This window comes from Pleurodeles waltl, chromosome 5 (genome assembly GCF_031143425.1).
Source record: "Pleurodeles waltl isolate 20211129_DDA chromosome 5, aPleWal1.hap1.20221129, whole genome shotgun sequence".
NCBI lineage: Eukaryota > Metazoa > Chordata > Amphibia > Caudata > Salamandridae > Pleurodeles > Pleurodeles waltl.
In genome coordinates this window covers 68,479,228-68,506,664 of record NC_090444.1, presented here as the reverse complement: position 1 = coordinate 68,506,664, position 27,437 = coordinate 68,479,228, and the positions used below count along the sequence as shown (strand labels likewise).

At 47.7% G+C, this 27,437-nt stretch overlaps 1 protein-coding gene across 2 annotated transcripts in view; it reads left to right on the top strand.

Annotated features, from left to right (window-relative positions):
• Positions 1-27,437, top strand: part of LOC138295349 (uridine-cytidine kinase-like 1) — a 224,947-nt gene that overhangs the window by 135,791 nt on the left and 61,719 nt on the right. For both annotated transcript variants that reach the window (XM_069233582.1, XM_069233583.1), the window contains exons 6-7: positions 14,981-15,170; positions 20,139-20,200. In XM_069233582.1, the coding sequence (XP_069089683.1) occupies positions 14,981-15,170; positions 20,139-20,200 (252 nt within the window). The remainder of the gene's footprint in view (positions 1-14,980; positions 15,171-20,138; positions 20,201-27,437) is intronic.

The window sequence follows — 27,437 nt, the reverse complement described above, 5'->3', positions numbered from 1 at the left end:
GGCTCGATAGCCAGGGCAAACAGTAGTGGGGAAAGGGGGCACCCCTGTCTAGTGCCACGGAACACCGGGTACGCCCTGGAGATTGTTCTACCCGTCCTCACCCTTGCTAGCGGGGACGAGTACAACAGGTCCACCCATCTAACCCAGTTTTCTCCCAGACCCATTTTTAACATCACCGACCTCCGGTAGTCCCACCGAATTGAGTCAAATGCCTTCTCGAAATCCACCGCCAACAGGGTCCCCGCCAGCGGCCTCAGTTCTTCGGGCATGTGTAATACAGAGAAGAGTCGCCTAAGGTTTAAAGAGGTGCTGCGACCGGGAATGAAGCCATTTTGGTCAGCATGTATCAGTGTGGACATGTGGGGAAGCAGTCGGCCGGCTAAGATCCTGCTGAGGATCTTGAAGTCATTATTTAGCATGGATAGCGGGCGGAAGTCGGACACCGAAGCCTCCCTGTTGGCTGTCTTGGGGAGTGGGACTACCAGCGCCTCACGTAGTGTACATGGTAGCTCCCCCTTTTGTATTGCCTCCGCATACATCTCCGCCAAGCAGGGAGTCAGTAAGGATTTATATTTCTTGTAAAAATCCATAGGAAGGCCGTCTGTACCAGGGGTCTTCCCAGGGGCCAGCTGCGTTATGGCATCATTTATCTCTTCCATGGTCACTGGCCCTCCTAGCCTATCCCTATCCTCGAGATCCAGCACCGGTAGGGGGATCCGTAACAGGTAGTTGTCAAATGTCGCCGTCTCCAAGTCGTTTGGTCTTCTATACAGGTGTGCGTAATAATCCCTGAATGCGTCATTGATGGGGCCTTGGCATAGCCTACGGTTTCCCCTTCTATCCAGCACGCCTGTGATGGGTTCACTATCTCCGTTTGGGCGCACCAACCATGCCAACAGTTTACCCGACCTCCCCTCCTCAGATTGTATGGATGCTAGATATTTTTGCATGTCATGGCATCTTAGTCTTTCTTCAGCCTGTGAGTGTTCTCTGCGTGCTTGATTATATTTTTCATCCTCTTGCGCTGCAGGGCCCTGTCTTAGCTCCCCCTCGTGTATGACCTCCTCCAGGGCTGTTAGCTCCCTCTCTAGTGTGCGCCTCACTCCCTGCCGACTGCCCGAGACAGAAACCCCTCGTCACCACTTTGAGTGTCTCCCACTCCACCGCCCTGGAGGGGGTGGATCCCTTTTTTGTTTCAATGTGTTCTGTTAGGTGGTTGCGCAGTGCCTCTCTATATGCCTGATCTTCGAGTGTCGCAGGGGCCAGTCTCCATGACGGGATGGGCGGCCTGTCCCGTGATACCCTCATCGTTAGTAGTAGAGGGTTATGATCCGATATTGTGCGAGCAAGGTATTCAGACTGGGTCATATCGCGAGCCAGTCCCGAGGTGCAGACCACCCTATCAATTCTAGTGTGCACTCGGTGGAGGCCCGAGTAAAATGAATAGTCCCTGGCGGTTGGGTGCTGCACCCGCCAGACGTCCACTAACCCCCAAGTACTCAACCACTCAGTTAGATTTTGTGCTGTTTTAATTGATGTTGCCCCTTGGAGCGGCGGGGTAGACCTATCCATGTTTATATCTAGTACTGCGTTGAAGTCCCCTCCTATTAGTACTTACCCTGTGCTCTGGCGGGTGAGGTGACTTGATAAGCCGATCATGAATGGGATCTGATCTTGGTTGGGGGCATAAATGCAACTCAGAACTAACGGGATCCCCTGTAGTTTCCCCTCCAGTATCACAAACCTTCCCTCTTTGTCAATGCTGGAAGACTCAACCGTCAGTGGGACCCCCGCTCTAATCCAAATCAGTGCGCCTCTTGCATAAGCTGAATACTCCGTGGCAAACACCCGCCCCCTCCACCTCCGTCTTAGTTTCTCTCCCTCGCCCATTGCCAAGTGGGTCTCCTGCAACATTGCTATCTGCACCCCCCTTCTCTTGAGGAATGATATAACTCTATGTCTTTTAGCCGGAGTGCCCATCCCCCTGACATTCCAGGTTATAAGGTTGTAGTCAGTCATCCAGTGCTTGGGACCTGCTCGTGGCAGGTCTGGCGCGCCCTTGATCTCAATAGCCTCCCCCACATGCCCACCCCTCTACTGTAGTCAGATTTCTCCACCCATTTAGCAGATTTAACTTGTAAATGTAAACCCCAACTCCCAAACCCCAGGGCGCCTCCGGAACTGTAGGTTGCCCAATAAACTGTGCTATAATGCAACTTTTCCAAACACATAACTGCAGTACTCGCCAGCCAAGTCGGACAGGCAAGAGTCGAGTCAGGGGGGGGGAGCCAGGTCCGGAGGGGCCACTCGCTCAAGCAGTGTGCTATGTCTCTGGGCGCCGCTTCACGTCCGGGCTATACGAGCTCGTCGGCTGTCTGTGGGGTCACACTCTGTGCTGGCGATAGGCCCTCCGAGTCCTCGGCAGAGGACACCATTGTATCATCGGACTCTTCTTCGGTCCCTCCTCGGGGGGGGGCACCTCACCACCCACCCGAGCCGCCGCCTCTAGGGACGCCCTCCTGTCCGTTTCTCTCTGCGTTTGCGTTGGTGCCAACCGAGGGCGGTCACTTGATCTCTTCCCCTTCGGGGCTCGGCGGGCTCTTCTCGCTCCAGGGCTTTCACTTGCAGGTCGCACTTTTTGGGATCCACGCCTCTCAAGCCATTCCCATGCTTCCTCCGGCGATTGGAGGAATGTGGTCTTGCCCTCCACCATCACTCTTAGCCTGGCCGGGTATAATAGCGAATACTGGATCCCTTCGTCTCGCAGGGCTCTTTTGACCATTAGGAATGAGTTTCGCCTGTTCTGGACCTCCAGCGTGAAATCCGGGAACAGTGTAACTTCCCCGTTCCCTACTTTGAACGGGCCCGTCTCTCTGGCTTTCTGTAGGAGGATGTCCCTGTCTCTGTAGTGCAGAAGTTTAGCGATTATAGCACGGGGGTCTGCCAGGGGCTAGAGGTCTCGATGGTACACGATAGGCACGTTCCAGGGTGTAGAAGGGGGTCAGGCATCCCGGCGCAACCACCTCGCTCAACCATTTCTCCAGAAAGCCCACCAAGTTTGACCCTTCGGTCCCCTCAGGGAGGCCTACCACTCGCACATTGCTCCTCCTGTTTCTTCCCTCCGCGTCTTCGGCACGTTGTTCAAGTCTTGCCACTCTGTCGGTCAATGAAGTTACCTCCGCCGCTATGTCTTTCTGCCTTGGTACGATGTCCGCTAATATGGTTTCCGCTTCTTTGACCCTGTCAACCAACTTGTGATGGTCAGCTCTCAGGAGCCCCACCTCAATCGCAACCTGGTTGATGTCACGTTGCAATGTTGATTTGGTATCCTCTATGGCCCCCAGTATCTTGTCTAGGGTGTCCTGAACTTTAATTTGTGATTGGTTTAGTGAGTCCGCTTCGCTCACCCCAGGTGGCAACTCGTGGTCCATGGTTCTATTCTTGTGACGGCCCTTGGGGGGCATCGGTCCGGCAAGCAGGCGCGCCTCGGGGGCCCCGGCAGACGGCCCGCGCGCGTTCGTGTGAACCACAACTAGGATTGTCCCTTCTTTTCGGACTTTGGAGCTCTAACTTCTACTCTCTGTCCTTTTTGGCCGAACTCCAAGAGCTCCGCTGGTTGTGTCTAAATTGCGGCTCCCAGGATGGGGGGCACTCATGCAGTAGGTCGCTGCTAATTACTCCCTATTTCAGCCCCAGTGCCTGTGTTCGGATTTCCAGTCAGGCCCTGCCCCGGCAGCCAGATCCAGGCGCCCGCCACAGCCAAGGCCCAGTCATCCATCCAATGGGGCACTCACCCACTTTCCAGTCCTCTTTCCGTGCTCAAGGGTGTCCACCTGATCGTGTTCGTAATCTTCTCTCCGGAGTCAGTTGTGCCCCAAGACGTCCGGTGGCTCCGCGGTCCCCTCACGCCAGACAGTTGACCCGGGGCCGTCCGTTATGCGCACCTCTCTCAAGGCGCAACACATGGGGATCCGTGTTCAACTACTGAACCTCCACAGATGACACACTCCGTTAGGCAGCCCATCCCGTTGCCTTTTCCGTGCCCAGGTACTCCAATTGGGCCAAGTACAATGCCCTCAGGTCGGCTCTGGCAAAGGTGGGGCCGTTACGCCCGCTCCGTCGCTTCCGTTGAGGGCTTACACCAGGGAGGGCCCCCAGTTCTCTCCAACTGCATCAGGGGCCCCAGGGTCCGCGATCTGGACTCGCGCCGCAGTTGCGAGCGCAGCCGCACCTGGTCCGCCCGCCTTGTTCCTGCTGCTGTCGGCCGCTCACCACCGGGCCGCGGCTTTCAGCGAGGGGAGGGGCCGCTAGCCTCCCCTCGCAACGGTAAATTCAGCCTCCGACGCGAGCGCCGATGGACTCTGGCCGCCCGCCGCGGCCGACCGCACGTCAGGCCGCGGCTTCCAGCAGGGGAGGGGCCGCACGCCTCTCCCCGTAACGGAGCAAACTGCACCGCCCGCCTCTCGCCCCAGGACTGCGTTGGGGGCCCAATCGCGCCTCCCGGTGGTCCGCCGCAGGGAGCCCACACTCCGTGAGCAGGCGGCCCGGACCAGCGCGCTGAGAAGGATTAATCCGGCAGGCCCCTCCGGAGCTAGATAATCAGGCGTCCGCCATGTTCCGGACCCTGGCCACGCCCCCGAGGACCTCCATTTATGATGGATACTTTTAACTCCAGACTGCTCACCTAGTGAATATTCCCCCAGGCATCACACTGGATACAGAAACCTTCTAACAGTATTCCTGCATGCCAGTAGGTGGCTTCGTGCTGCTCCGTGCTGACATTGTTCTGATCCGGAAGTGATGAGCTGAGCTGCATATAAGCACCACCCATATGTGCTGATGTCAGTTCCTTTATTTCTGTGTCTTCAGATGTGGACCCAGAGCTCCTCCTTAGTCTTCAAGACCAAATTATCATCAAACAGTTTTCCAGTGTGCAAGAAAAACTGTCACCCCCAGGACAACAGGGTTCAAGCTGTGTAGGTTCTGTTGCAAACAGATCTCTGATGGACCCTTGTGAAGTTTTTGGTGCCTGGGTTCGAAGTATGATTCCAGGACCTGTTATGACTGCACCCAGATGAATCTGAAGGCCTTGCAGGCCTGCAAAGCCAGGCTTTGCATCACCAAATTTTAAATCAGACAGTGAACATTGCAATGAAGCGGGTGATTATATCCCACAATTTGATGAGGACAACTGGCATGAAGAACTCTAAGATGGCAGTGGTCTAGATACTTCTCCAGATACTGGCCTTGTGTTACCTCCTGGTCCTACTACTGAGAAAAGAGCCCCCTTCACCGTCACTATGCGAAGGACAGCAGAAGTTGTGGATCTACAGCTGCCTATGTTTTGACTGATGTGCAGAACCTCTTGTCTTTCAGTGAGGGCTTCACAGATACCCTTTTTCCACACTTGGGCAAAACCTTATCCGGCTTCACCTGTTAATAGGCAGGTCGCTCATCATTGTACCCGAGTAATCCTGCCTTTCTTACTCAACATCCAATGCCACAGAGTTTGCTGATATAGGTGTCCAAAAGTAATCCGTTCTAACGTCCTCCATAGCACACTGCCTAATTTTGAATAAAAATGAATAGAAACATTTGGAAAGCAGGTTTTCTCCTCTACAAGCCCACCTCTGCGGTCAGTAAACACCAGCTGTTTGTTGCGCTGCCACTCCCGTGGCATTTCAGACACAGTGGCACAAGTTTCACTGGCTGTCCCGTGCTGTCTTTGGACGTCCCTCATTCATGCAATTCAAGATGGTTGATTCGAGCTGTGTTCTGGCTTGGACACGACTGATCACTTAGGTTGAGCGATGGGTACTTCGGCGCAGCATCTGTTTAAGGACTGTCTGCTTCTGCGGGGATGTCCATGCATCCCTGATGGACATCCTGTTTGATTGTCCTCACCTCTTTGGTGACAAAGTGAATGGAGCCGTGGAACAGTTTAGGGAAGGGCTACAGTATGTTCCTCGGGTCTTTCTGCCCCCACCACAGAATTTTACTAACATTCTTTCCCTCCTTGACTACAGTTGGGCTTTCAGTTTTGCCAAAGCCCGACTCCTCCACCAGCCCAGCAGACCTTTCGGCCCTTTTGTGGCTGAGGCCGCGTTTCTCAATGGCAGCTCCCAGGACTGCACGGACAATGTGCAGCTCTGTTCCCCCTACCCTTCTTTCATCAGCTGCCACAAAGCCCCTTTAGTGTGTCTGCTCTGGCAGGCACACAGCCACCCTTTCAGAGTCAGGATCTAATATTCTTTCAAGGGTGACAGGCCATCAGTTCATACAAGGGTGTCCTCAAAATTGTACTTTGAGGCTATGTCCTCCCATCTCTTTTCACCCCCCACATCCTCCGACTATCATCAGGACAGCCTGCCTGTCTTACAGGAGGATTTGCAGGCCCCTTTGACCAAAGGGACCATTGAGGGAGATTCTGGTCTCAAAGTAGGACCTTGGGGGTTGCTTCCACTACTTCCTTGTTCCAAAAAAGGACGGACGTCTTCGTCCTATTTTAGATCTTGGCCTCTGAGCTCCTTCCTGCAGAAGCACATTTTCAAGATGCTAGCCTGGAGATTGAACGGGGCGTTGGACCTGTAGGATGCTTGTTTACATATCTCAGTCCTGCAGGACAGGCCCTACTTGTGGTTCACAGTGGACCAGGACCATTTTCACTTTGCAGAGCTTCCCATTGGCCTCACCTGTGCTCATCTGGTATAAACAAAAATGATGACAATAGTTGCAGCATACCTTCGGAGGTCAGGAGTACTAGTGTTCCCCTACTTAGACGACTGGCTGCTGAAGTTGAGCTAGCCCCAGGTAGTCATCAACCACCTCCAGACAACAACTTGCCAAAATAACACTTTTGCACATGTCCTGTTCATTGGTTATATTCTGTGTACGGTAAGGTTTTGTGACTTTGACCCAGAGTGGAGAGTCCAGGACAGTCAGACCATTTCTCTGTTTCAGCCTCTGCCCAGGATCTCAGTGCAAAGGACTCGGAGGCTGCTGGGATTGTTGGCCTCCTGCAGTCCAAGCATACCCAATGCACATGCAAGCTCTGCAGTGGGACCTCAAGTCCTAGTGGGAATTTGTCATGTTATACACAGATTTTAGAGAGGCTGCAGTGGGTGCTACTGGACTGTTGTTTTGGTCAGAGACAGACCCTTCTTCCTTCCCCACCCAGATATGACTGTGGTGACGGATGCATCCCTTCTGGTTTGGGGAGACCATCTGGGGAAAAGTGGAGATCAGAGGCCTCTAGCTTCCAGTAGAGACTTAATTCCACATCACTTTGTCGGAGTTAAGGGTGATTTGCTTGGTGTTTAAGGCCTTCTTGACCACCATCGAAGGACGGCTGATGTAGGTGCTCAGAGGCAACATCACTGCCCTGTCGTACTGCAATAAACAGGCTGTACCAGGAGGGTCTACAACTCTGGAAAATTGCTGGACTGCCAGTGAACTTCTCTGGTTCTGACCCACCTGGTGGAATCTTTAAACACCTTGGTGGACATTCTCAGCTGCTGACACTTAGTTAATCACGAGTAGCAGTTGCACCTGGAGTTGGAGACTTCCAGCAATGGGTAAGAACCCTGGCTCAATTTTTCTGTCACCACCAAGAGCGTGCAATGTCAGTATTTTTGGGCACTGGAGTTTCTAAAGCGTCTCTCTCTCTCTGGAAAACCTTCCATCTAGAGTGGTGCCGGGACTCCTATATGGTTTCCTGTTGCTGCCTCTCCTGCTCTTATGTTCTGTAGAGATGGGCATTTTACCTAGTTGGTCCTGTCGGACTTAAGTTTGAGCCAGGGCACAGACCCACCACCTGAGGAGGTACTGCTGTGGCATCTAGACACAAGATGGGAAATCCGCTGTTAGAAGTAACCATCAGAAGAACAATTTACTTAACTTTGATAACAGTTTCTGTATACTATGTCCTGCAGCAGAATTCTCACCGACCCTCCCACCTCCACGGTCTGAACTGGACTATTTTCCTATCTCAAAAGGTCCCAATTTAGAAATCTGCATAGTGGTCATGCCAGGCTGCATATAGGCTCTGCTTCTGATGGCACGGATGGCCTAAGGAGGCAACTGACATCATCGTGCATGGGTGGCGCTTACATGTGGCTCTACTTGTCACGACATTGGTGCTGTGCTGCGTGAACGCCACCTACCAGTATGGAGGAGTACTGCTCTGAAGTTTTCAGATCCATTCTGACGCCTGGGAAAATATTCAGAAGGTAAGGAATCTGTGATTAGCCAATCCAACAGAAAGATTGTTATCTAAAGTAAGTTACTTGTTAGCAGTGGCGGCTGCTATAAAAGTTGTAGGGCCGCGCAGGGATAATCATTAAAAGAAAAGAAAACTTACCTGCCTTATGCCGACTCGGTGTTCTCAGACTCCAGCTCCTGATGCCCAGGCTCCCCTGTGGCAATCCAGATGATGCTCTCATGCTGGTATTACCCAGCATGAGAGACGCGCCTGGATTGAACGGAGCCGGCTGGTTCTACACTCCAACAGGGAGTGAGAGCCTTTGCCTGCTATTCTCCATTCAATACCCCTGGAGATATCTCAGTGTGCATGTTGGTGTGGCCACTCTAAGTCAGGTGGCCAAACCAACATGCACACTTGCAATGCCCTGTGCCCACCTCTCCTGCTGTCGAGGGATGGCTACGCCCCCAAGACTGGTTCCATCGCATAAAATAAAATGATTGATCGTTTAATTTCACATATAATCATCTCCTGGTTCCAGCAGTGGGGCGACGCTCCTCCGTCATAACGCAGGAGCTGCCGCTGCTTGTTAGCCTTACTGCCTTTCTACACTCTTTGAATGTTTGAAGAAATATCTTGCCAATTATTTTCCTTTCCTGCAAGCTTTTTGCCTCTTTCTAGTAGAAGTATTTCTTTTCTTACCAGACATTGTGCTTTTGGTACTGAGTAAGGTCCACATTATTACAATGTAGCTCTGCATTACACACCTGATGTATGGAAATTAGTATGGCTTTCCACCAGAAAGGACCATTATTTCTACTCTGTGGCATCTGAAACAGGACAGTGGCTACACAGACCCAGGAAAAGGTCACTTCATCAGCTCTGGATGCAGAGGAAACATTTGTTATTGTGTCACATGGCATGAGAATTTTTGTTTCTGATGGAGACTTCTAGCTTCAGATTAATCACCTTTAGGATATTCCACAGGCATCAGACTGGATTTGGAAACTTTTGAGCAACTTTTCTGCCTGCCAGAAGGTGGTGCCATGAGGTTTCACAATGACTTAGTTCTGCTCCAGAAAGGATGTTCGGGGCACTAATGTCAGTTTCTTTCAAAAGTGTCTGCGCCCCCAGAACCCCAAAAGCAAATTGGTAGACGGTGCAGATTCCCTGGCTGGGGATCTTATTAACGGATTGAGTCCAATCACAGAACAGGGAGGAGGTGGGGGCCTGTGAGGAATCTGGGACAAAAAGGAATGATATGGTCAATTGGCACAAATAGCCTGAAGCTTGCTTGCATGCTGTGCCGAGGTGATGGCGATGAGGAACACAGCCTTGATAGTAAGGAGCCTTAAAGGATAGCTGTGAAGCAGCTTGAATGGAGTGCAGATCAGATTAAGTCTGACGCTTGGGAAAGTTTCAAAAGGTGATCAAACTATGTCTAGATAGAATCTATCAGAAAGATGGTAAGTAACTTGTCAATCAATCAAGTATTTGTAGATTGCGGGGGTGTCCAGGTGCTGAGAATGGTCTCATCCGAAAAGCCACGTTTTGAGCCTTTTCTTGAAGACTCTGAGTGAAGGGGCGATGTGGGAGGGGCAGGGTGTTCCAGGCCTTGGTGGCAAGGAAGGAGAATGAGCGTCCTTTGGCGCGGCAGCGACTGGTGCGCGGGATCTGTGCGAGGGCATGGTGTGTGGAGCAGAGGTTCCTGCTGGGGAGGTGGAGCTGCAGCCGCTGGTTCAGGTAGGCGGGGCCTTGGCCGTGGAGGGCTTTGAAGGTGCGGGTGAGGAGCTTGAAGTGGCTTTGCTTCTGGACCGGGAACCAGTGGAGGCCCTTCAGGTGCTGGAAGATGTGGGCTCTCTTGGGAAGGTTATCAAATTACTCGAAGGAAAACAGGCTTACAGTAAACTAAAAAAAGACCAAGGTAATGGAATGTTCCCAGAGGATAAATAAAAAGCATAGATGGTTCATGAATGGAGAACAGGTGGAGTTAGTCCAATCCTATCGCTGTTTGGGAGTACTCTTTGATAAACGGGGATGCTTTAGCCAACATAGGGAGGATTTAAAAAGGAAAGGTTTAACACTGCACGTAGCACTTTCAACCCTAAAAAGAAACTTGAATGGCCCTAGCGTTCTACCACTATTAAAGGTGATATCAGCCAAACTGGCACCTAGCTTAACGTATGGCAGTGCTGCACTGCGTGGGTGCGATGCGGTATGCCTAAATACAAGTATTATAAGAACATATTGGCAGCTATTTGACTTACCACCAAATGCATAGCCGGCTCAAATACGCTTGGAGTTCGGGTTAGTAAACCAGACAATAGCCAGAAAAGGGGTCTCCACTAAAATCTGGTTCAGAATAAGAACAAACAAGAGGAATGATCTGTGCCAGGTTTTGTGGCAAGAACTTAAAAGAAATAGTGGGCATCCCGCCGCGCTCTTCCTGGATGTAGCAATAAAGGATTTAGGGTTGCTTGAAAGTTGGGAAAGTGACCTATCTGTAGCTTGTTTTAAAAGAAAATAGTAATATGAAGAGGTTATCTTTATTGAAAGATAAAACAACATCATCGAAAAGATCACATGCATGGGGGGTGTTACATTAGGATAGGCTCCTTCGACATCAGTTCTATTTTGAAGTAGGCTGGTCCACTGTCCTAAAAATATAATTTTTGCAATTTAGATTAGGGAAGCTGCCAGGTGATAAAAACGATTACACAAAGGGGAGGGGGAGCTCAAACGAAAGTTGTAGGTTATGCAAAAATGGGAAGAGGAATTTGATACACCTCTTATGTCTGTGCCCAGCCTTAGTGCAAGAAATAAAATCCTTGCTAAAATCTCTTTTTAATCATCGCGGTATAAGGACATGCAGACAAGCAGTAATAGCATGCCTTAAACCAGGCGACCCAATCTTGAACTCCCGTATGGTGAAATTTTTAAAGAGGGCAGAGAAGAAGGTTCTAGTAAATGTGTGAACAGAATCTATGCTAGCAGGAAAGGAACAATACCAGACATATTAATTAATCGCTGCACGGGTTTCGATAATGATTGAGGCCATGAGTAAAATCTGCCTTTTAAAACGTATTTTCTTCTAAGAATTTGTAATATTTATGCATTTTATATGATAATACTGTGATTTTATATTGGTAACATATGGCATATGTTTGTAATGGTTTTTATTAACTGTACGATAAAGATTTATTCATTCATTCATTAGTTCTACCAGTTGACCTCATTTGCACTTGTATATTTCAGATCTAGAAGTCCCTCCCAGCTTCCACACATCTAATTCCTGTTCTAGTTTTAGGTACCGTTCCCAGCACTTCTTGTGCCCCTCATGCCTTGGCCTCCTTCTCTAGACACTCCTTGCTGTATTAGTTCTTCAGATGCCTCCCAGCTCTGCTAATGCACCTCATGCCACCCCCTCCATGCTATTCATGTACAGCTCATACCACCCTGCATATTTGCTGTTTCAGTTCTTCTGACCCCCTTCCAACTCTGCATGTGCACCACAGACCCCTCCTTGCTGTGCGTGTGCACATCATACCATCCTGCATACATGCTGTTTCAGTTCTAGTGACCCCTCCCCTCTTCCAGCTCTGCATGTGCACCACAGACCCCTCCTTGCTGTGCGTGTGCACCTCATACCATCCTGCATAGATGCTATTTCAGTTCTAATGACCCCACCCCCCTTCCTACTCAGCACGTGCACCTCAGACCCCTCCTTGCTGTGCGTGTGCACCTCATACCACCCTGCATACATGCAGTTTCAGTTCTAGTGACCCCACCCCCCCTTCCTACTCGGCACATGCACCTCAGACCCCTCCTTGCTGTGCGTGTGCACCTCATACCACCCTGCATAAATGCAGTTTCAGTTCTAGGGTCCCCCTTTCCAGCTCTTGCATGTGCACCACAGACTCACTCTATGCTGTACCAGCGCACCTCATACCACCCTGCATACCTGCTGTTTCAGTTCTAGTGACCCCCCTCTTCCAGCTCTGCATGTGCACCTCAGACCCCTCCATGCTGTGCTTGTGCACCTCATACCACCCTGCATACATGCAGTTTCAGTTCTAGTGTCCCCCTTCCAGCTCTGCATGTGCACCTCAGACCCCTCCATGCTGTGCTTGTGCACCTCATACCACCCTGCATACATGCAGTTTCAGTTCTAGTGTCCCCCTTCCAGCTCTGCATGTGCACCTCAGACCCCTCCATGCTGTGCTTGTGCACCTCATACCACCCTGCATACCTGCTGTTTCAGTTCTAGTGACCCCCCTCTTCCAGCTCTGCATGTGCACCTCAGACCCCTCCATGCTGTGCTTGTGCACCTCATACCACCCTGCATACCTGCTGTTTCAGTTCTAGTGACCCCCCTCTTCCAGCTCTGCATGTGCACCTCAGACCCCTCCATGCTGTGCTTGTGCACCTCATACCACCCTGCATACATGCAGTTTCAGTTCTAGTGTCCCCCTTCCAGCTCTTGCATGTGCACCACAGACCCCCTCCATGCTGTACCAGCGCACCTCATACCACCCTGCATACCTGCTGTTTCAGTTCTAGTGACCCCCCTCTTCCAGCTCTGCATGTGCACCTCAGACCCCTCCATGCTGTGCTTGTGCACCTCATACCACCCTGCATACCTGCTGTTTCAGTTCTAGTGACCCCCCTCTTCCAGCTCTGCATGTGCACCTCAGACCCCTCCATGCTGTGCTTGTGCACCTCATACCACTCTGCATACATGCAGTTTCAGTTCCAGTGACCCCCCCCTTCCAGCTCTGCATGTGCACCTCAGACCCCTCCATGCTGTGCTTGTGCACCTCATACCACCCTGCATACCTGCTGTTTCAGTTCTAGTGACCCCCCCTCTTCCAGCTCTGCATGTGCACCTCAGACCCCTCCATGCTGTGCTTGTGCACCTCATACCACCCTGCATACCTGCTGTTTCAGTTCTAGTGACCCCCCTCTTCCAGCTCTGCATGTGCACCTCAGACCCCTCCATGCTGTGCTTGTGCACCTCATACCACCCTGCATACCTGCTGTTTCAGTTCTAGTGACCCCCCTCTTCCAGCTCTGCATGTGCACCTCAGACCCCTCCATGCTGTGCTTGTGCACCTCATACCACCCTGCATACATGCAGTTTCAGTTCCAGTGACCCCCCCTTCCAGCTCTGCATGTGCACCTCAGACCCCTCCATGCTGTGCTTGTGCACCTCATACCACCCTGCTTACATGCAGTTTCAGTTCCAGTGACCCCCCTTCCAGCTCTGCATGTGCACCTCAGACCCCTCCATGCTGAGCGAGTGCACCTCATACCACCCTGCATACATGCAGTTTCAGTTCCAGTGACCCCCCCCTTCCAGCTCTGCATGTGCACCTCAGACCCCTCCATGCTGTGCTTGTGCACCTCATACCACCCTGCATACCTGCTGTTTCAGTTCCAGTGACCCCCCCTTCCAGCTCTGCATGTGCACCTCAGACCCCTCCATGCTGCGCAAGTGCACCTCATACCATCCTGCTTACATGCTGTTTCAGTTCTAGTGACGCCCCGGTGACTCCTTCCCCTCAGCATTAGCACCGCATCTGAGGTTTATTATTTGACGTACAAATATGCCTCAAGGTTCCTGTTCACCTCACACCACTCTCACATACATACTATTAAGAACCCTTCTGAGGTCAGACAGGCAGGCTGTGCCCTCTACATGCAGACTACTTGTTATGACAACTCCAGGGCCACTCCCTTCTTTCCCAGTGCACCACGTGCCTCCTTCATGAATTTTATGTTGGCTGTAGGAGCCCTATCACACTCTTCAGGAGCACTGCATCATCCAGATTTCTAGTATTTCACTTCTGGAAATTTCTCCCTCACACTACCATTGTTACCCAATCTAATTGCATAAATGCTATTTGAGTTCTGGCGATCACTCCCAGCTGTGTCTCCCCTCTTCATTTTTTCATGCCTATTGTTTCAGACATATGGGACACTTCCTGGCTTTTCCTATAAATCCATTGCCTACTTCCATAGCACCTCTACAGTTGCAGGCCTGGTGGCCCTTTCTGGCTTGGCTTGCGTGTCTCCTAAATCCCTGCTTGCATGCTATATCTGCTAATATGTGCTTTCTCTGCACTGCCAGTGCACCTCATACTATCCCATTATCCTATAGTTGCTGTTTCATTTCTAGGAACTCTTTCCAGCTCAACATGCACACCTGAGATCATTCCCACCTGAATGCCCACTGCTGTCCCTGCACTGCCAGTGCACCTCACACCATCCTACATGGTTGCTTTTTCATTTCTAGGGACTCTATCTAGCTCAGCATGCACACCTGAGCCTCTTCCCTCCTGAATGCTCACTGCTTTCCTTGCACTTCCAGGGCATCTCACACTACCCTATGTAGTTGCTCTTATTTCTAGGGACTCTTTCTAGCTCAGCATGCACACCTGAGCCCCTTCCCTCCTGAATGCTAACTGTTTGGGATGTTGGTAACTCTCTCAGCTGTACTAGTCCACCTTATTTCTGCCCCGAATAACTACTGTTCCAATTCCAGGAGCCCTTCTCTGCTCTGCCAGTGCACCTCATACTCTCTCTATGCCTACTATTCCAGGTCTTGGGACCATTCCCAGCTGTGCCACTGCCCCATGTGTGCTTTTAGGGATTACTAACGGCTCGACCTCTGTTGATCCCAAACAGGTTTCTGCAAATGTACGAAGTTATATCAAATGTCCTTACACTTACTAGACATGACTGGTGTGTTTTTTTTTTTTTTTTTTTTTTTTTTATCAGCTCTTGGATATGAAGGTTTTTGTGGACACAGACTCGGACATTCGCCTTGTGCGCCGCCTTAAAAGAGACATCATGGAACGCGGACGGGACATTGTAGGGGTCATCAAACAGTACAACAAGTTTGTGAAGCCAGCATTTGAGCAGTACATCGAGCCCACGGTGCAAGTGGCTGACATTGTGGTTCCCCGAGGTGAGTGTTCCGGGCACTTTGGGAAGGGAGTTCTGCCTTTTTATTTTGTGAGGTACAATGTCATGGGCCCAATAGGAGAGGAGTATAAAAGGGCAAAATAGGATGCCTTAAGGGTAATATGGCATGCCAAGCTCTTTAAGATGCCAGCACATAAGACTTCCTGACGTGGATCCACAATGCAGGGAATGTAGATTGTGGGCCTGTAAGATGATCAGTCACAGGGCTACTGTTTATGCCATGAGCATAGGTTGGTGAAGGTTTGTTTATGGCACTGCAACATGAATTCTTCTCTAGAGCTGCTTAGTTTAGTGCATCTCCAGATGTCTAGTGAGGAAACTTGTACACTTTGAAAATGGATACCATACTCATATCATCAATAAAAATTCCCCACACAGGTAATGTTTTCCCTGCATTTCAAGGGTCAGAGTTCCCCAAAAATGCCTTCCTTGTCGGGTCTCCTGAGAGGTTTTTCTTTGCAGTTCTGTTCTTGTGACAAGCTGCCCAGTAACTCAAATTCAGCTCAACCCATAAATGACACACATTGTGTAGGCAGCAGGCTGGGCATCTCTGATGAGGGTTGTAGGTTAGTGGCAGGATGTGCAGCCTTCTGTTGGATTCTCCATCTTTGAGAATCAAGGACAGATTGCCCTTCAGACTGGTTTTCTATTTAGATTCTTGCTGCAGTCGCCTAATGGAGAAGTGTTTGAGGAAATTCAGATGTCACAGTGCAGACATGTCATAAATCTGATGAGCTCAGTTCTTCCTTGGAATTAAACTAGAGTTTAGTTCAAATTGACAGGTGTTATTTTCACTCCTGCTTAGTGCTCTTTAAACATCCTTGATGCTGAAGGTCAGTGTGATCAAGGCTTTCAGGCGCTTGAAGGCGTGCAGTGTTTCTTTTTATAGGTAAAGGGGTATGGGGATATTTACTTTTGAAAGCAAGGTGTAGATATTTCTATTCATTGTATTTTGTTTTAATATAAATATAATTTCGTGCCAAGTTAATCCAGGTACACTGAAATAGATTAGTCTGTACAGTGTGATCGCTCAGTACACCCAGTAACTACATATTTAATAATGGGGATGTTCTGGGGCGCTTGCCTTCTACTGGTGGTCACAGCGGATAGAGGCGATCTGAAGGGGTAGTTAATCCTGGTACTAATTGAAGGAAATTTTTAACAGGTAATTTAAACATTTACATTTATTTTAAGCTAAATAAGAGACTATTGAGGTAGCCATGTAAGGTTCTCAAGCATCTTTATCACATTTCACTGTAATTATTGCTCAAACTTTTGGACCAGCAACAGTGGTAGGGAAGCTAAGCTGTTTGCTACAGTGTTAATCGGAATCTATCTTTTGTCACCTGGAAGGCACCTGTGGTTGGCTTCTGTATCGCGCATGTTCTGATTAGAAGAGCACCCTTTGGCATGTACTTGGGAGTTTATCTGGTTATTTTATTACTAAAAGTAGAAGAGTTTACTCCCTGCAGTACTGGTTCACAAGCGTGCCCCCTTGCTTCTTCCGGTGGCTGGGTGAGATGCCACGCTAGCTCATTATTCAGACCTGACCTGGTAGTTCGGGCAGGCTTTTTCATGCGGAGTATGAACAACACGGATTTGCGTAGAGTTGGGCCCCTCATTGTATTGGTGCAGCGGCAAAAAAAGGATGGACTGCAATGCAGTTCTGAGAAATTACCAGTGAGTCAAGTTCATTAAATCGTTCTGTCACTTGTTGGGTTTTCTCCTTGAGATGCTGATACGACTTCACCTCCCTGATGAGACTTGTCAAGGCTGAAACCAATCTAGGGCTGCCTGTGTTCTCCTTCAGAGGCAATGTGGACTGAGGTTTCAGGGCAGGCCAGTTCTTAGTCAGACCAAGCCTCATTTGCAAATTGTCTACAGTGAACAAAACAAGTGATAGACTCTGTTACAGTCCAGAATAGTTCCTAGTGCCGGAGATCAATTCAAGCATCCAATCCGTCACTTTTTGTTTCCTTGAAGGAGTTGTGCTAGCTTCGTCTTGCCACAAAATGAGGCTGACTGCAAGAGATATTTCAACCTTTCGTGGATTTCTTGATAACATTGAGCTGAGCGCCAGAACTGCAACAAAGCTGAAAAGGAATGAAAACCTGAAGCTTCGAATCATCTTCCCAGGGAGAAGGAAGTTAACTCTGAGACACAAGTGATCATGGACTCTTTAGTCACCGGTGTTGGGGCGCTGTTGAATTGGAGACCCTGGGTGCATGTTGTATTTATCTGCTGGCTCAGCTGGAGTAAAGCATGTGGAGACCCCTTAAATGTGCAGTCAATATTTAATACCTATATCCACGGCATCCACAGATTTTCTTTTGGTGACAACAGAAAAAGAGGCCACACTAGGTACTTTACTTAATCTGTAAAATCTGATACATACTTTGTCTTACCTTAAAAGAGCATGGCATGATAACATAGACTAAAAGGGGTGTTTTAAAATGGAGTCCAGCCATGGCTGTGGGTCCTGCACACATCTGTACCAGACTCGAGTCACGGCCTCTCTTACGATCCCTCGCCATGAGTCTGTAAAGCTGGATCTCATTTGAACTAGCAGTTTCTATGATGTACTCTGTCTGTCTTCATTTGTTAGCTTCTCCGGGGCATCTGTGTCTCTACGTGGCTATGCATACAGCTACAGATTATCACAGTTGGACAGGAGCCTTTTATTCCACACAGCTGTTTCCTGTTCAGAGCAAGTAACAGATGCACATAGTTGGGGATGTGTGATTTATTCTGTGTGAATAAAGGGGTGATACTTCAATGCTAGTATGTATTTTAACCAATTAAACCTCTATTAAGGACAATCAGCTATTGGCTGCCACCAGAAATTCCTCATCCTGAATGTACTTTTATGTCAGACTGTAGCAGTTGTCCGTACTATGACTTTTTGGTCTAGCCATTGTAAGGACCTCTGAGATTCCAAAATATTGTGATTTATTGAATTATGATCAAAAAGGATACACTTGAAGTTCATTATTGGCTTCTGTAAAGCAAGGTCATTAAGGTGTATCCTTCTGCTTCCTGGTGCGCTTCAAAATGCGTAAAGCTGGAAGAGTACAAGAAACCTCATGGCCGAACTGAATCATACTGGTCAACTTCTACATCATGTTTGTGCTTAAATGTAGAGCATTTGGAAAGGAGCGCATGGTATTTTCAATCCCAGCTGCACAGTTGTGGAATGTCTCTGGAGTAATTAGCTCGGTTTAAGCTGGGGTTAGGTGACTACAGCCTGGCGGTTCTTCAGGTAGCAGGCTTCTTCCTCCATGCCTACTCTTACATCATTACCCGCTAGTGGGCAGGTCTACCAGGATGTCCTGCGCTTTTAAAAGAGCTTCAGCGGCTGTTAAATGAGAGCTTTGTCCGCCAGTACTGCGCAGGCTTGTGTGCGTCCTACACAGCCCAACCCAATCAATCAATCAATCATAGTATTTATAGAGCGCGCTATGTACCCGTCAGGGTTTCGAGGCGCTGAGGGCGGGGGCGGGGGGGGGCTGCTGATTTAGCGGTCGAAGAGCCAGGTCTTGAGGAGCCTTCTGAAAGCGAGGAGGTCCTGGGTCTGGCGAAGAGATGTGGGGAGAGAGTTCCAGGTCTTGGCGGCGAGGAAGGAGAAGGATCTGCCGCCGGATGTCTTGCGCTGGATTCGGGGTACGATGGCGAGGGCGAGGTTGGCGGATCGGAGTTGACGTGTTGGAGTGTAGAAGTTGAGTCTGGTGTTGAGGTAGGAGGGTCCGGTGTTGTGAAGTGCCTTGTGAGCGTGGGTCAGGAGTTTAAAGGTGATCCTCTTGTCTACCGGAAGCCAGTGGAGTTCCTTTAGGTGAGGGGAGATGTGAATTCGGCGGGGTATGTCTAGGATCAGTCGGGCGGAGGCATTTTGGATACGTTGGAGGCGTTTGATGTCTTTGGTTGGGATGCCTGTGTAGAGTACGTTGCCGTAGTCCAGTCTGCTGCTGACGAGGGCCTGGGTCACCGTCTTTCTGGTTTCTGTTGGAATCCACTTGAACCCATTCCCTTCACATTTGCGTTTCTTCGTCTGATACCTTTTGTCACAGAACAATGATCCTCAGAACTGCTTCTTTTCATCTGAGTGATTTCCTGATGTAGGCGCCTACTCGCAGTGCTGTGGCAGCCACACCATTGGTAATGGCAAACAGTCTGCAGACTAATACTCTTGTTTTCTGGCAAATTGTCCTTGATGCCTGTAGCGCACCCAAGGCTAGTCTGACTTCTTAGTAACCTTAACTTCAGCTGTTTAAACTCATCAGTGACACAGGTCCCTCATGTTATTACTTGAGCATGTTATTCTGAATAGTTAAAAATGCACACAACTGTATTGAGGCTTCGTATTCACACACAAGATAGCGCACGAGAGAGACCCCACAGTGCTTAAGAAAGTCAAACCCTAAAGCTTGTATCTTCCTTGCACTTGACTAATATCTAACTCAAGGCAGCTGTAGATTTAAAAAATGAAACCCAGATGGCTATATATATATATATATATATATATATATATATATATATATATATATATATGTATATATATATATATATTTTTTTTTTTTTTTTGTAACTTGCTTGAACAGTTCTCTCAATTCCAAGACACCAGTAAAACACTGTGAGATTAGCGAAAACCTTGAGATGTATTTGTTTAGTCAGAGTTCAGTCAGTGCCTAGTTCTTGCTTCTGGCTCGTTGCCCTCCTTTTCCAGCAGGTCACCTTGAAGCACCCTCAAGGGGATGGTACCTGACTGGAATGCCCAACAATGCCCTTCTGTGCAAGTGTCCTGCTTTACTTTCAGAAGAAGCCAGTGTGTTGTGGGCGGTTCTGGGGAGTCCTGATTTATCAGATTATATTCATCAAAGCTCTGGGGTTCCATAGCTTGCAGTCTGCTGCTCATTCTCCTGATTTGCTTTCTTGTTTTTATTTTTTGGCCGTGTAGGTGGTGAGAACTTTGTGGCGTTGGATCTTATTGTTCAGCACGTGCACAGCCAGCTGGAGAAGGTATTCTAGTCTTTATTCGGTGTAAAAAGTAAACCAGAAAAGCACACAACATGTAATTAAACAATAGATATACATATACACAGTCATTTAATCAAGAACACATTTGCAATCAATAACGGTCCTTGCCATAATACGTAACCTGCAAAAGTGTTCTACTGTGATTAAAAAAGTAAAATACAGTTAATCTTCACTTAGTACTAAAAAATTGATTCACAAATGTACAGATAGTTTAATATTCAATACCAGGTGAAGCTCAGTACAGAAGTATCTGTTATCATGTATCTAGTAACAGCGGTAATCAAGATGGAGGTCGAGAGGCGGTCATTCACTCTGGATAGTTACGGAATAGAAAAGTTTGAAATACATTTAATCATAGCTGATCGGTTAAAGTGCTTGTGCAATAAAGTCCTATTTACTCTTAGGAACCAGACTCCTAAAAAATAACATCCGGTTTTAAAAATGCGCACATGTTTGTACAGTAAAAATTAAAATCAAAACCTGTTTGGGTCTATAACAATAGCCTTAGACATTAAGATGTAATAAACAGTAAAATAACATACTTAATATGCACCTGCTAACCACTTATCCTACTTCACCTGATGCTTGCATATAATAAGTATCTTGACAATGCAAATACCAAGAATTTGGTATTGTCATTTTTAAATATTCTAATGGCATCCTTTAAATGTGCTACAGATAAAGTGTGACAAATTAGAATTATGCAGGTCTTCCTTAAGTTTGTGTTAGGAGGGCAGAGAAATATGAAGTATTCCTCTGTCTCAATGCTTGCCTTGAATGAAGGATATAAAGGTTGGCTGAGAGTCATTCCATTTATTTCAGAACTGATGTACAGGCATAATTCCATACCTGAATTTTAAAAAGATGGATATAGCTTGTGGTGGTTCAATTCTATCCAGGAATGGTTCAAGGCCCAAGTTGCCCTTTAAGTCTAGGGACCTCTCGGTGAATATGCCTACATCATACTTACACAACCAGTTCTTATAGATATAGTTCCAGTATCTACTCTTTGGGCAGGCCAGTGTGTCCTTCTTAATCTGATCGGAATTGTCCCAGACTTCATGCATTCTAGTTTATATATCCAGGTTTTGATATGCCTAAAGCAGGGTATCTGCCCCATGTTGTCCTGAGCTGTTACTTCTGTGAATGATTGCTTTAGTGTTATTGGGGAGTTGCAATTCCAAACCCCAAGCCAGTGGACCACTGGTTTAAGGGCTGCCACGTGTACCACATTTTTAGTCCAAGATCTAGTGGCATGGGTATAAGAGGGGCATTCCAAGGGCAACATAAGTACAGCTCTTATAAAGCTGTTCTCAAACTTCTTGAATCTCCCCCCGGCCCTCATTTGGTTCTTACCCTAAATCTCTGCTCCATACAAGGCTGCACCTAACCCGCTTGCACGATCTATTTATATAAATGGTGATATAGTCTCATAATTTGATTTTTTTTTTTTTTTAGCCTTTTTACTGTTGAGCCTACATGTTGCAGAGTCGGCTTACTCTACCTGAGTGTAATTGCAATTCGTACACCTAAATAGTCGAAATCTTTAACTTGTTCCAGGTGGGCTGACCCTAACTAAACTCTGCCTCTAAATGTCTTACGTGGATGAAACGTCATGAATTTTGTTTTAGACAGATTTATCTCTAAGGTTTTTTTTTCACAAGCAGGTGCAAACCGGTTTATTAAACTCTGAAGACCCATTGGGGGGGGTTTAGAAATCAATAAAGTATTGTTTGCAAAAAGCAGAGCTGACACCCTTTGATCTGACAATTTTGGGAGGAGGGGGTTGTCACCATTACAGGTAAATAGTGTCTAAATGAGCCCTTTAATATATAGGGTAAACAGTCAGGGCTAGCAGGCATCCTTGTCGAACTCTCCGTGTTAACACTTATGACCCCATCTCGGCCTGGCATAATTGTCGCGATATAACTTTATTATGACATGTAGTAAATTGGTCGGCATAGCTATATCTTCTAGTGCTAATCAGAGTTTCTACTAAGGAACTAGATCAAATGCGGTGCAGAGATCCACAAATACTACGTTTATGTGCTCCTTATTTAAAACCACGCATTTCCAATGTATTAGTATAAAACGGAACACTGGGTCATTAGTACTTGTGTTTGATCTGAAACTCGTCTGGAGATGTGACAAAACTTGTTCCTTCTCCATCCAGGTTTGAACCCTCGTCAGTAGCTGCCCACAAAATAATTTCTGAGAGTTATCGATCAGACTGGTAGGCCGAGAATTTGCTGGTTTTCCCTTTTCTCGTTTCATGTAAACCGCTAGTACCGCAGCACCCTTCCATGTGTCTGGTGTTTACGACCCTTTCGTAATGGCATTGGAGGTTTGATTTAAAATATAACCCAGGCAACTGGTTGTGAGGACAAAAGGTTTCCTGGTACTTTATCAAGGCCTGGGGCTTTGCTTTGTTTATATTGTTTATTGCCACCATTGTCTCATTCAAGGTGAAAAAAATAAAATTGTCTCCTTCCTCCGTACCACTAATCAGACGATCTTTAACTCCCACTGCTGTCTCCATACTATTCTGCCTTGAGTATAATTTACTAAAGTGGTTTACCCATGTTTACAATGACATATAAAGGTCTTCCTTCTTTACCAAATACGGGGCCCCTTTAGTTCAGGTGCCAAAATGACTTGGTATCTTTCAGTGTGGCTGCCTTAGCCTGATCCCGACAGAGCTAGTCATCCCAATTCTTCTTAGCCTCCAGTTGGGCTGATTTATACGGTTTCCTTCCTTCAGCGATGGCGTCTCCATTCCCATCTTTGATGGGACTCATCAGCCTTTCTCTGGCCACTCTACATTGTAAATCTTACCACAGGGCCCCATTGGAATGAATCGCCTTCCCCTTCACCTCTTTAGGAAAAAACTTCTTCTGTATTTGCATTAATTCATTAAAACATTGAAAGTGCATAAGACAGTTTGCTCATCTTGCGTGAGATATTTTTTAAAATAAATACGTGGATTGGGTTTTACACAAGTGATATCATGAGACACACAGTTAAGCATGTTAGGGTGAGACACATTGAACCAACACAATAATAACTCACACCTGATATGTCACCCTAGCAGGGTACGAATTGCAATTCTCCAAACAATAGAGGTTTTAAATCATTTGACTGAGCCATTTGGCCCAGACTTGATCATGCTTACGCGGTCACCCCCGGGCTTCATAAACAGGCTTTTCTTGTTGTGAGCACCAGACCACTCCCTGGCTTCATTGAGTAATAGTAGGTGGGGTCAAATTCTTCCAATGGGTCGCGATCTTTCTCTTGATAATCATCACAGCCGTACCTAAAAAGTTTTTATCAGCGCTTGTGCCCCCGGAACCTTTAAGAATTCTCACTAGGATCATCAAAGGGGATAGGGGGAACCTGCTACCCAGTACTTTTGGATTTTGGGGGATGGCCAAACCACATGATAGAAGTCAACGGGGGTATCACCGCATCGGGGGCAGGTGGGTTCAGGCAGGAGGCCTGCTCAATGCAGTCTAGTTGGGGAGAGCTATGCCCCATACAAGAAATCTGTTTGGATAAGACGTAGTGTAGCCGATATAGTGATAATCCTAGGAGCCATAAGGGCATCTCTCCAGTCCTCATCCTCAAGTGGGCCTATCCAGTTTTCCCAGCGAGCTATAAGGTTGTCTAACATGCCTGGGGTATTGATGATCAGTGTGCTGTATATTTTGGAAATCCCACCTTTGCCCTTTGCGCCCATAAGGAGCTTAGCTTCCAGGGGGTTAAATTCTGGGAGAGGAGTAAACAAACCGGTGTTTGATTGAAAGGGGTGTTCCTTAGTTGTAGATATTTGTAGAATTGTATGTGAGCCAGTGCGAGGTCACTCTGGAGGTCTCGGAAGGACCGTGTGTGTGTGTGCGCCGGACCACACGTCGCCTCGTTGGGAAATATCTGAGTTTCCACCTCCTGAATCCCCTCAGTGAGGATATCTCCCGAAACCAGGTACTGTGCCATAAGGGTGTTTGCTGTGTGAGTGTTGAGGTCCATTGAGTGTGGCGCAGGGCGGCTCTCCAGGCTAGGAAGACTATCCTTGTCACCTATGGCATCTCCTGGGGGACTGGGGAGCCGTAAAGTGTCCCCATAATTTGAGAAAACCCCATGAGGAACAGTTAAAGCCGATATGCTGGTTCTGACCAGCCTCTGTAGAACCAGTTGTGAATTGCCAGCAGATGGAAGGCCAAGTAATATAGGCCGAGGTTTACCATGCCTAGCCCCCTCCGTCCTATGGAAATCTTTGACAGTGTGCTAGAGCCAGGCGTGGGTGAGAGCCATGTCACAGGAAGGGAGGTTGTGGACCTGTCCATAGCCCTACACCAGGTTGTGCTTGATTATTAATGCAGATTATTGCACGTATTACCAAAGCTTGCATCTGCAATAGTCTCCTCATTCGTTCCTATAGTGGGCCATTTGACCCGCATTCTGTTAGTAGGTAATAATGCCACTTCAGTCAGACATTTGTACCAAATCTGAAGCATTGTGGTCAGTGTCCTAATTCTCAATAACTTCCATGTCTTTTAGGTTTGGCCACGGTAACGCATCTAATAAAATATAGTCAATTCTGCTATTGCTGGAAGCCCTCTTAAAGGGATAAGTGGCCCCTTCATCAGATGGTGTGGTCCATTGCAGGCTCGCGGACCCTGATGTAACGTTAACGATGCCACCTGCATTTCAACCTTAGACCTTCTAGCTGCTCTCAAAATCGTCATTTTAAGGATGTCATAATTTGCATTACATCCAATGGTTTGAATGTTACAATTAAGTCGCCAGCCAAAATAAGGTGGTTTGTATGATAAGACTGCTCCAGATACTCGTCCACAATAAATAAAGTTGAGGAGTCATAATTCAAATTTGGTAATAGATTATATATGTTGAGCAGCAATATGGCAAACTCTCCAATTAGTGAGGATATATTTAGACCTAGCGTATCAGTATTTTAAATGTTTAGTTTTTTTACATTGCCTATCAGGGTTGTCTTTATTGAAATGATTAACCCACCTTGATGGCCGATCCACGCGAGGGAGAAGCCTCTATACTGTAATTCCTAAAACCCACTCTATGAACTGAATGTTATGCCCATGATTTCTGAACTGTAAAAAAACACACATGGTTTGTGGGACTGTTTTGGTTTATACTGAGTATGACTAACTCTTTAACCTACTCTTAAATTAATATTTATCCTCCAACATAGGTCTACTTAGACATATTTATTAAATAAAATTAAAAAAGGGCAGACGGTGCAGTGCTCAAGTGTGTGGTTGTGTGCAGTTTTTACAATGATGCATATGTACAAACCCAGGATGTCTATTCAAGTTCATAGATTCATCAACAACAGTCTGTTCCTTAATCACAGATTCTTGTTTCCAATTTAATTGTATAATAGACAGTCCCATTTAAAATTGTCAATGTTTCGGCCTGTGTGCAAGAGTCTCCTCAGGACAAGAAATGCCGTCAGGCACATCACCTCCTTCCAGTACTGCTTATTCACATGCTGAGGTATCTGGATCCACTCTAGCCTTACCGCAGGCGAGCACAGTGCGTCTCCTCTGCGAGAAACAACGGAACTGTACGGAATCTTAAGTCGGAGCGGTGCGTGGACCAGCACTACATCCGCTCCTAAATGTGGCTGCTACCCTGCTCCCTTGTGGCAGTGTTAGTGCAGCGTGCGAAGTTCAGCGCGTCTGCCTGTCCTCTTCTGAGGCTCATCTTCTGAAGACGGGCAGATGCACTGAGCTTCTGTCTCTTCTTTGCAAAGCCTCCAGTTTGGGCATGGCAATACCTCTGTCAATCCACCCTCCCTAATCCGATTTCCTACTCCTACGCCCCACGCTCTGTGGCAGGCGCTCAAACAGCTTGCTCTTCATCTTTGGCATAAAGGGTGCTTCCCCTCTCGGGTGGATTGTGTTTAAACTGAATCTTGGAGCCCTTAGGGGGAAAGTATGTTGGTGCAGATTCACCAGACCTTCCCCAAGTTGTTCATTAGCTAGTTCCAAAGTTATGTCATCATCGTGCTGGCAATGTTTCACAGCCAGTTTGTCAGATCTTATCATGGAATAACAGTGCCTCTAATGTCTAACCCACTGTATTACTTTATTTGCTAGTGAATCATTATCCTCTCTTACTCTGCCTGAGAGCCGAGGAACATTGCTCATGTTTAATTTAGTACCACTACCCTTATATACTCCATTTGACCCTGGGAACTCCCGTCCTCTGATTCTGGTATCAGTGTCCCACGTATTCCCCTGCCCAGCATCAGTGCTCTTTTGTTCCCACTGTGTTCTTCTAAACTCATCCTGAAACGCTTTTGGTGGGCTTGTATTACTGGACGAGAAATATTCTCCGTCTTGACACAGAGTTCCCTCCCAGGAGAGCGTTCTAAGTTCCCACCCAGGACATTGCTTCTTATTAGGTAGTATGTGAAATGTAAGTGTTTGAAACCCTGGCCTATCCTGCACTGCTACAGTTTGACGTATGGGTATAATACTACTGTTTTCCAAGCTTGTGTGCACTTATTAAAAGCAATGCCCTCATTACCTGGCAGTTTCTATGTTGAAGCCCACATCGCGGGGGCTGTGGACGCTTATTCCCACTGCAATTTCTAGCAGTATCATTAAAACAGTCGGCTGCATCTCTGCCCCCCCGACCCCACCCCCTCCCCCCCCACACACATCTCAGTCTCTCAAATTACCAACCTCCTTTTTCCCGAATGACATCAGTTGCATTGCTCCAACTTTCTTTGTCAATAATTCAAACTGTGACCTCAGTCTTGTAAGTTCTCCCCCCATTTGTGAGATGTGTCTCTTAATAGGCTTGTCTCTTTATTACAGCTGTAAGCAGTGTGTCTTATGTTCAGTATATGTTGGCACATTCAAATCCTCATGGTTAACACAGTCTCTTCTTCTAAAGTGGTAAGGGGGCTTTAATGATTAGTGCAGACAATCTCTGGATTGGTCTCTCCTGGCATTGGAGCATGGAAAGACACATTCCTTAACTTGGGACTCAGTCTCCTGCAATATAACTCCATCTTCCTTTCCTGTCACCTGCTGAGGGGTTATGGATCTCATGGGTCTGACAGACAGCGGGTGTTTGTGACCGCATACTCGCAGCACTTTTGTGACTTTTCTTAAATATTTCAGCTACTCCTGGGATTGCTTCAAGACAACCTGTATTTTACTGTCATTTCCCA